The sequence below is a fragment of the Oryzias latipes genome, chromosome 19, assembly GCF_002234675.1.
Source record: "Oryzias latipes chromosome 19, ASM223467v1".
NCBI classification, from domain to species: domain Eukaryota; kingdom Metazoa; phylum Chordata; class Actinopteri; order Beloniformes; family Adrianichthyidae; genus Oryzias; species Oryzias latipes.
The window spans coordinates 19,079,981-19,090,189 of record NC_019877.2 but is presented as its reverse complement, the minus strand read 5'-3'; the positions used below and the strand labels follow the sequence as shown (position 1 = coordinate 19,090,189).

General features: G+C 37.5%; 1 protein-coding gene across 2 annotated transcripts; it reads right to left on the bottom strand.

Moving 5' to 3' along the window:
- Positions 1-39: 39 nt before the first annotated feature.
- snx11 (sorting nexin 11) lies at positions 40-8,956 on the bottom strand. 2 transcript variants are annotated; one of them, XM_020711942.2, is made up of 8 exons: positions 8,761-8,956; positions 7,709-7,748; positions 7,304-7,390; positions 4,508-4,608; positions 3,424-3,519; positions 3,110-3,334; positions 2,183-2,563; positions 40-2,059 (listed from the first exon to the last, which is right to left on the bottom strand). In XM_020711942.2, the coding sequence occupies exons 2-8, from the start codon at positions 7,730-7,732 to the stop codon at positions 1,417-1,419; spliced, it is 1,557 nt and encodes a 518-aa protein (XP_020567601.1). In that variant the 5' UTR covers positions 7,733-7,748; positions 8,761-8,956; the 3' UTR covers positions 40-1,416. The 2 variants fall into 2 exon arrangements, with proteins under 2 accessions (XP_020567601.1, XP_004080726.1); XM_004080678.4 differs by having other exon boundaries at positions 40-2,563; positions 8,761-8,955.
- Positions 8,957-10,209: the final 1,253 nt, after the last annotated feature.

Below are 10,209 nucleotides of genomic sequence, written 5' to 3'. Positions count from 1 at the left end.
GAATGCGTAGAATTTTAAGCAGTAAAAGAAGATACAAGATGGAGGAAAACTGATTTATTTGAAATAAACCACCTTAAACATTTGTTTATGGATACAGTCACTCAAAAAGCTAACATTACCCTTGTAGATCCACATTGTAAAACAGATGTTTGGTTTCCTTAAATCCATTCTCTTTATGACAAAAACAAAGTGAAAGAAAGACAAAAAGAGCTCCCAACAAACATATAGTAGTGTTGTTATCTCAGGGTCCCTTCTTAAGTATAAGAAGCAGTTTTTTTTGTCAGGGAGGGGTCAGAAACAAGGACTGCAGGTACACACATCTGGAAAAAGCCAAACATCCTCACTAAAACTGTCACATCGGCATCACACAGTTTTCCTGCTTTACAAACGTCACCTGCTGCTTTTTCAGAAAACCCATGAAAGTCAAATTACATGTGTCTTATTTGTAATTTTTTTAACTCCATTTCCCTCCATCCCACCAGAAGTTGGTCAGGCTGTCTTTGTTGAATGAGCATCGGACTGAACTATAATTTAGATCCACCAGGATGGTTATAAACAGTAATATTTACTGATTTCACTTTTAAAAAAAAGGTCAGAAAACTCAAAATTTTTGAGAAACTGTCTGCACAAAATCTTTACGTTTTAAAATACAACACAACCTTTTTGGTTTTTAGGCCTAAATTACCTGAGAAATTTGGGTTTTTAGGCCTTTGAGATGGATTTCAAATAAAAAAATGTAATGCAGAAAATTGCCCTAGGTTTTTATTTATCTTTTTCTAATTTATTCGTATAACGTGTAGTTCTGAGCATCAAAAAAGAGCTAAAATAATCTTGGGACACATTCATATCTTTTTAAAATTGTGCCTATTTCAATAGGTGCTTGCTCCATCTGGGGGAAACCTAACAGACGATCCATTCATTTAGCAAGACAATCTTTTTGAAATGTCCTAATTTAGTTGAAGCTCAGTGCTTAAAATATTATTTCACGGCCATTTAATGTTTTGGATTTAAAGAATAACTGTCTGTTTTCTTTTACATTAAAAACTATTATTAAATGAATTTTATTCTTGTCAGATATTTGTTAATAAATCAAAATTTGAGAAGGAAAACAGCTTAAAAATTCTAGGGAACGTGGAGAGACTGAGCTCGCTCTTTGTGGAGTATTTTTCAGTGAACTTGAGCACCCTCTGCTGGTCAAAGAGCCAAATAGCCGAGCTGTCAGGAAATTAACTACGAGAGGGCATCATTTTGAATGTGTTGTTTTTAGTAGCTAAACATGTGTTTTTTGACTAGGACAATAAATAAATACCTTTTGTAACATAAACATACATTTGCCCCAGTTGTGTTTGTGTGACTTGATGTATCTTTGGCTCAGGACAAATCTCAGGATTTGTGGTTTCTGCTGCAGAGCCCTTATCAAATGTGGCCGCAGCTCCCAGACTTGACATCAACTTCTCGAGTCTCCTCTGCAGCATCCAAAGACCGCGAGGACAGGGTTCCCTGCTCTGTGTTTCTGCTATCAGTGGATCCAGGCCCACAACTGCTTCCTAAGATGCTAAAGTCGGCGTTTTCAGTCCAATCTCCCTCAGCTACAGCTGGCTCAACATTTGGGGGGTTACACATGTTTGTTACAAGCTGCAGGTCCTCATTGTTTGGGCTCACTTTTTCAAGGATGCAGCCGTTCACGTGAAGGTCCAACATGTTCATGCAGGATGCATCAACCTCTGAACACACCTCCATAGATGTCTTCTCATAGATGCTGACAGCCTGGATCAGGTCCTCGGCCTCTTCACAAGGGCTGTGCTCCTCGCTGCACTTGATGATGCTCTCGTCACAAGATGAGAGTGAATGGATGCTCTCGTTGCTATCATCTTTAGTCTCAATCAGTTCCGCTTCCCCGTCTTCTTCCTCGTGATTTTCTTGAAAGGTGTTGTTGCAGCCAGCATCGGATTCTGGCACACGGATCACTGGATCATTCTTCTCCATGATTTCTGCCTCAAGGAAGATCTCCTCTTTTCCTTCTGATGGATCGTCTTGTTTGTTCTCGGCTCTTTCTTCTCTGTTGGAGTAAACATTTAAAAGTGGACCTTTGTGTTCTTCATTGTTCAGAGGCTGCTTTTCTAAAACATCTCCTAGAGCTTCAACACCATTTTCCATAACTACTTCTTCACTGTAAACACACCTCAAATCTGAGCTAGCTTCAGCTTTTTCCTTTCCTTCACAGTCTGGATCCTCGCCATTCCCTTGAATCCAGCTCTCGTCCCTAAAACCGACCATGCCACCGGTCTTCATTGGCGAGTAGACCTCCACTGGTGTTTGCATTAGGCAGTTCCCATCATCAGGGGTGTTTCCCAGATAAAAGGTCACCTCTGTGTGATCTTCAACAACGGCTTCAAGGCGATCGCTTTTCTGAGAAATCTGTATTGAAACTTTTGGTGAAGTTTTGTCTAGTTTTTGTTCAGGGACCTCCAATAGATCCTTCAGGGGATCGGAGTCGTGGCTGTGGGGGGGCTCAGGGATGAGCCCTGTGCTGGTTTGGAGGCTTGGTTGATGAGGAGCTGGACTGTGGAGTGATAAAGGGGAAAGAAAAACTTTACAAAACTGACAACTAGAAGGATTAAAAAGAAAAAAACGGGGTGTGAGGGGCCTAATTATATCCAGATTTTCCACATTTTTAGATCTTCATTAAAACCAGGTTAAATTTGTAACTTGAGGTAAAAAGTTCAATCAAAACTACACTGTTGTCCTCGAGTTCCAGTAAAAAAAAAGTCCATTTAGCTGCCTAAAACCATCCACTCTTAAGACTGCTGTAAATTCAGAGCTTTAAAATAATCCAGTTTTGATTAAATCCAAGACATTTCATTAAGGCTGAGGAAATATTTTTTTACAAAGTCTGTATGTCTCGTTTGAAACAAGGATTTGCCCGAGTGACCATTTACATGTAGTTATAGGTAGCTTATGAAAATTTCAGTTCATAATAGAACTGACATTTAGAGGCAGAAATTATTCATGAAGTGCCTTAAATAAAGTGTAGGCACGGTGAGTGATGCTCAGCTGATGGGTTCCTTCCTTATCACCGTCATTATATGAGGCCCCCCCGCCTCCTTACCTCTCCATGGACTCATAAGAAACGGTCAAGCTGGGCTCCCTGAAGGCATCCTCCTCCTGAGCCTGAGCAAGCCCCTGATTGGATGAGGCGTAGGTGAGAATGGCGTCCATTACAGAGTACGGCGTGAGGCCCTGGACGCAGTCCTCGATGTGGCTGAGCGTCAGCTGGGTCTGCAGGAAGAGGTGGAGCTGGCTGTCCGACAGACATACCGTCATGTGTACCACCCTGTTGCAGGCGGGAACCATCAGACATGAAGCCGCTTTGGTTTTTCCGGACGGCAACCAAAACACAAAAATGTAACTCCCACAACTCACTTGTCTAGGAAAGCCTGAAGTCCTCTCCTTCTCTTTTCCAGAAAGTCCTCATTGCTGAAGGAAAAGAAGGATTTTCCTGGGAGGTCTGGGACTGGACTAAAAAAGAAAACAAGGTTTATGGATGGGGCACTAATATATCAGTATAAACTAAATTGCACACATTTTAGTAAATATCTCCATGGATAGTAAACCTGTTCATTTTATTTATTTGTATAATATTTGTTTAATATTTAGGGGAGTGACAAATAATCATTAATGAGTGAATTGATTTCAATTCCTATTATCCAACCACATTGATCAGTCTAAGGCCTAAACCATTATAAAATCAAATGGATTTGACATTCTTTCTTGTTTACTTGCTTATTTGTACACATAAGGGAGGGATTATATAAATTCACTTCTTCTTACTCCTTTTCAAGCAGTAAATCAAGCTCTATTTGACTTAAGTTAATGATCACTATATTTAAACAAGCAAAATGTGATTTAAGTGACTTTTTTTACTACAATGCTTGAAATAAATCAATAAAATCAAATGAAATATTAAATTAACACTTGATTATCTTGAAAGAAATAGAAGGAATCTGAAAAAAGGTCACCTGCACTGTTCAGTATCAGGTATTAATCTCTGAGTCACACTAGTTGAAGTTTTGGCTAAAGATTTTAGATCAGTGAATTGGATCCGAAATGAACCGAAATTGAAAGTGAATCTAATCAGCAACCATCAATCAAATCACAAATCAAATTGTGCTAAAATTAATTGTTGCACATCTGATCATTTGAGAAAAGCTTCTATGACTGAAACCGTTTTTAAAAAAACTAACTCTTCCTTTCAATTATAAAGCTAAATGTTTTAACACTAACCTCATTTTTTTTCCTGCTACATAATGTTTTTACTAACTTTCCGTGGTTCAGAAACAACGTTTGCTGAAACAGTCTGTAACAGGAAATGTAAAAAGACATACTTGATTGTAATCTTGTCTTTTAGCAGCACTAACTCTGTCTTGCAGTGTCGAGTTGTCAGCAAAACAAGTGCATGTATGCCTTGCTGCAGAAATGAAAGAAAAAGGAGGAACTGCTGACTTACACCAAGCCTGAATTCTTCTGCAGCTTTTTCTTCAGCCATACAAACTCGCTGTAGCGCCGGCGCACACAGGAGGTCTTGGCTGTGAAGGCTTTACTGTTGGTCTGAAACAAGAAAATAGATTAATACATATGCATGTGTACATATAGAAGTCTTTACTTTTTAATGCAGAACCAACAAGGGAAGAAACAGTATGGAGTCAAATCACGATCGGCTCAAAGTGAATAAAAAACCAGATTGTAAAAAAAGAAAACCTGAAAACTGTTTTTAACTCAAATTTTGGGACAACATTAACACTACTGTGCGCCACATTAGGGGAGAGATGGCACGTACAGAAGATGCTCAGTGTCCTGCCCAATGCTGAGAATGTCTGTCACCTGCTGTCAATCATGTCCCGGTAGCCAATAGGCTCAAAACCACACCAACACATAAAATTATGGTCAACTCCCAAAACAAAAAGTCTAAACTGAAGCAGTAAATTGAAGACTGAAAGTGAGGAGTGAAAGGAATGACGAAACAAAAAAGAAAATACAAAAGAGAAGCTGTTACAAATAAACCTTTATAGGTTTGTCTTTTCATTTTTCAGTTTTCAGTATGTCTTCAAGTTCAACATCCATGTTTTCCTCATTTTCAATATTTCTGTCAAGTTTATATTGTGTACGTTTAAGTTTAAAGATGTTTTCCAATTTTCAATGTCCCCCCTAAATCTGTTTTTTATTCACTTTACGCTGATTCTGATTTGAGCTCATAGCACACTTCTGTAAAAAACATTTTGAGACACTAAAATGTATAATTACAAATCATATCTTTTTTTTAAACTTTTTAAACAGATAATAAAAATTGGTTGAAATAGGGCTTTTAAACCAGCAGACTGAAAATCAACATGAAAACCTGGCTGTCAAGCACGGTGGTGGAGGGGTCATGGTTGGAGCATTTTAAGCTCAAGGTATTCACAAACACAACTATAACTTCCACTTTGACTGAAATCCTGTTCAGGAATTGGACATGAGTCTATCAGTCTGACCGAGAAAACTTCCTGTTCTTGAACAGGAAACGACACCAAAACTAATAAAAAGCTTTAAATATTGTGATAAAAAATAAATGCTAATAAATGATGTTAAGTGTAAAATGTTTTGCATTACAACATCAGAAGATCTTACAATTATCAATAACACAATTATTTCAGTTTGAGGTGTTTTCATAATCTGCTCACAAGATGTGCTAACATTTTAAATTCTGCATTTTGGGTTATAACTTTGTTAAATAAAACCGGATACAGCATCGTGTGATGACATTTAGAAAGTTAACGTCACTTTAAAAGCTGAAGAAAAGGACTGATGATGCTCTGTTATCCAAATTTTAAAACGTTCAGGGAACGTGACACCTAACCAATCTATAATTCAATTCAATTTTATTTATATAGTCCAATAGTACAGCAATAGTCGTCTCACGGGGCTTTATACCGGTAATTGTATAAAAAAAGGGGAAATTGAAAAGAACATGAAGTCATAAAATTCAATAGGTAAATTCTAAACTAACTTAGACCCTCCTTCTCAGTATAATTACCGATAAAACCTAAATTGTCTGGGTCCTTAAGGAGATTTAAGGAGAAGTAAATTCAAACAGGAAACTAAAAAATAAATGTTTACAGTGATCGATTTATTAAATCCAACTATAATATTTTTGAAAACACCTGGTAATGACAAAAAGCACTGTCGTGTGTCAATCTTTCCTTGTGTGTGAGAGTCCGCTGACGCTCTCATCAAATGCTGCCACTTGAGACCTTGTGAATAAATTTATTCGTGCAAAAACTTCCTCAGAAACTTTTATTTCATTAATGCAACTTATTTTGCTTGATTATAACATGAGGAATCAACACAAAAATAACAAATCCGCTAACAGATTTTCACTAAGTGAAAAAAGACAGGCACGCCTTAGAAGTTTCTGCAGAGGACGCCATCATCTGCTGCTCTTTTGCTACGCACTACTGATAATTTTGCTCGCCGGCTTGCTCCTTCAACAGAACAATGGCTGCAGTTTTATCAGCAGGTCAGTGTGAAGCAGCAGATTTTCAAGGCAGAAGAAAAATTTCTTTTACACAACTGCCTGCTGACTGTGTCTCAGACAGATTAACTTTGACGTGATGGGAGATCACGTGAGGACATGCGGTCTCCGGCCGTTTCATGATTCCACAACCACGCGGCACATCCGACTGAGCACAAAATGTGCTGACACAGCCTTGTGCAACATTATGTCTCTGTTTTTAACATGTATGAAGTGGTCTCGTCGTCTGGGCCGACAAAAGAAAAAACTGGTCATTAGGTAGATTTATTTTAATCTAATTTGAGATAGAGCTTGTAACTTTCATACAAAAAATACATCTGAGGTTAAGAGTCTTACTCATGCATCCATGAAATGTTAAATTATCATTCAGATGACTAATCAGCAGATGGTAAACCACAAACAAGCTCTATAAATATCTATGTTTGTATCATCTCACTAGAGTAAAACCTTACTTTTAAAAGCAGTGATCTCTTAGGAACTATTAAGTTACTGCTTTTGTTAAAAAATAAACATTTAAAAGACCTGAAACAACAAATGTAACCAATTTATTTGGCGTGGCTGCTAGAATACCATTACAGTGAGCAGAACTCCTAAATTTCCAAGCATCCATGGTTTTGCCTTCAAGGCAGATCATTATTGTTTGACGCACATCTTGAGTTATTCAGCGTTAGCTTACCATTTTGTTTTAAAAAATGACCCCACCTAACATTCTGTCCTTTCTATGTTAACACTTACATGAAGGAATATCTTATAGTCGACGTATGAATTCCAGTTACCCTCGTTTTGAATGCGAGGGTCTTGGACTCGAACAGCGACAAACTCCTGGAAAAACAACAACAACAAAGATTTGTTTAAGTTACATTGGGAAAAAAAGCAAGCAATTTAACAAAAGAGTATTTAGTTGTGATATTTACATAACTGTATTATGCTACATATTACTGAATTAGCAGAAATGGAACAATGCGTGCCTCTTCTACAGAAAAAAAAAGTTCCTTAAAATTCAGAGGATGGCTATGAACTTAGGTAAAAAAAGAGGAAGTTTTGAAAAGGGTTATGCATTACTTTCACCAAAAACATAAGCATAAATTGCAATTTATGCATGTGAATCAAGTTTTATCAATGAAAAGAGAATTTACTCACATCTCCCTGGTGATTCCTGATCATCCTAACAAGAGATTCACTGCAAAAAGAAGTGCAATTGATAAGATTCACTAAATCGGATTGGTGCTCAACACTGCTGGAGAATCAATGTCCAAAAGAGAAGCTGGTTGCTGGTCGATATAACCGACTCACAATTATGATGGTTATCTTTTAGCCAGAAGTAACTCTTGTGGATAGATTTATTTTGTAAAAATTACTTCTGGATTAGAGGATTTTCATTCATAACTCTGAATGCTTTCTTTAAAGTACTCATGGAGCACCAGTACTGCCAGCTGTCACTAATCAATCTATAACAACTCCTATTATAAAGTGCTAACTTTTTAATTTTTCTGTAACCATTAAAAATCTCAATTTTTATTTTTTATTCTTACAACTAGCCTTTCAAAAAAAAGGTTTAACTTTATTTTGTATTTTCTAAAGTTAGCAGCACTACATACAAAGAAAACTAAGACTTTTCAGGAAGAGACCACGTGACACAGACTATAACAGTACTATTTACTTTGATTTGTGTACTTTGCGTGTGAATTTCCTCGGAATTTCAGACTAAGAACACAAGGAAAGGGGTTGGGAACAGTCAGACCGACTTGATGCGACTGTCGAAGAACTGTTCTCTAAAACGAAACCGGAGTTGTTACTTTCTTCTATGTTAAACAACAAAACAAAAACAAAACAAGAGCAGCCCTGAAGTTCACTGTTAGGCCCATGATCAGCAGTTTATCCGCTATTAGAAATCAACAAATGTGTTGACTCAGCTCGATAAAAAAAAGGAAACAGCTAAATCGACGCTAGCTGCTCCAGTCCATCATGATCTGTATTATTAAATTGTCAAGTGCATTAAAAGGAAAACTTACCAATACTATAAAAGACTAACAAGTACACAATCAATACATACAATTATGTATGTTGTAATACGAAAACTAATTGTTAAATGGCTTCTGGTCCAAACTGTTGTAAACAGAACAAGAACAACTACTAGCGCCGGAGATCATTTTATTTCTGCTAAGCTAATCCAAACTAAAACTGTTACTTACTTTCATGAAGCTTGTTAGCGTCTCATTCCAGAGTGACCGATGTTTCCGGGGTCATGGATATTCCGTTTCACAAGAGGACAAAACCCTTAAACACAGGAGCTCTCGGTTCTTTGCCTGAACAGCACATATCCCCATTTCGCAAGTCAGACAGACTCACACACAGCTCCTACGTCACTGCGTATTGTTGCTTCTTCTGATTCTTCTTGACGGGTGAAATCTGTCAATTTAGGTGCATTTCCGCCACCTATCGTCCTGGAGTGTGTACTGTGGTGCAGGATCTCTCGAAAAATAGCAACAACAATGATAACAATAACATCCATCTTCACGATCATCTTCTGATAAAATGAAAAAAGAAAAAGAAAAAGGAAGGAGATACAAACCCAAACTGTTTAAATAGTGGCAGAAAGGGCAGGTGCTCTAGCACCCCTAGGGGCCCTATGAGTGCACGCGCCTGCTCTGGGGTGCACAGTCAGTGGGCCTCCTGCCATTGCTGGAGCATTTAATGTGATCAAATACACTCCAAGAAAGACACATTCATTCATTCATTCATTCATTCATTCATTCATTCATTCATTCATTCATTCATTCATTCATCCCACCTACGAATTCACTTTTGTTCAAATATGGGCATGTGCAATGTTGTTGTTACTATATAATAGTTTTATTTCAGACTCAGATGCGGTCCATAGAAAAAGATACAGATACAGCATACATAATAAAAACCAAAGAATAAAAATTAAAAAGAGTATACGGTAATCGCTGTATTCAGTGTTTCCTCAGGGCAGAAGTGTAGCGGCATGAGCTTCTTTTGGGATCAGTCAGAGACATGATAATTGAGTTCTTCGATTTGTCCAGGAGTTCCATGAGGCTGTATGTAAGCTTACGTAGTAGAGTACTATCCTCCCCAACGATGTTGGATGTGTAAACCTTGTGTGTACCTGTCTGTGTGGATGTCTTAAGTTCAGGAGGTGCGCCCTGTTAGATAAGTCTTCTATACTTAATGTATCAACATACTTAAATGAATTTACTTAAAACCTGTAAATACTTATGTAAATGTTAGTGTAAATTTGTGTATGTGAGAACTAAGTCATGCTATTTACTTGTGATACTCTAAATATGTTGTGACTTTGTATAATCAACCACCCCCCATTCTATCCCCCTCATCTTAACTATCTTAACTCTTTATCCCCCCCCCCCCCCTTCAATCCGGCCCAACAAGAAACACATATAAACATTATTATTATATACAAAAAAGCTAAGCCTGAAATACAAAAGGGGTTTATACAAATATAAAGTTCGTCTGTCTGAAGATTCACAATAGTAAGATCTGTCCAAAAACACAAGGCCTTCAGCTCATGTCTGCTTGCTCAGCTGCTCGACTGGAAAAGTAAACAAAAAAAAAGAAAGAAGATATACTATAAATATTAAGTTTTTAATTTAATGGCTTGA

Bases quoted from the DNA above. Each gene is read 5' to 3' on its own strand.
- snx11 (XM_004080678.4), bottom strand. From the start codon at position 7,732: ATGATCAGGAATCACCAGGGAGAT. The intron at 7,391-7,708 runs GTGAGTAAATTC...TTGTTTTTCCAG, and splicing joins TCAGGAATCACCAGGGAGAT to GAGTTTGTCGCTGTTCGAGT. The intron at 4,609-7,303 runs GTAAGTGTTAAC...TTCTTGTTTCAG, and splicing joins ACTATAAGATATTCCTTCAT to ACCAACAGTAAAGCCTTCAC.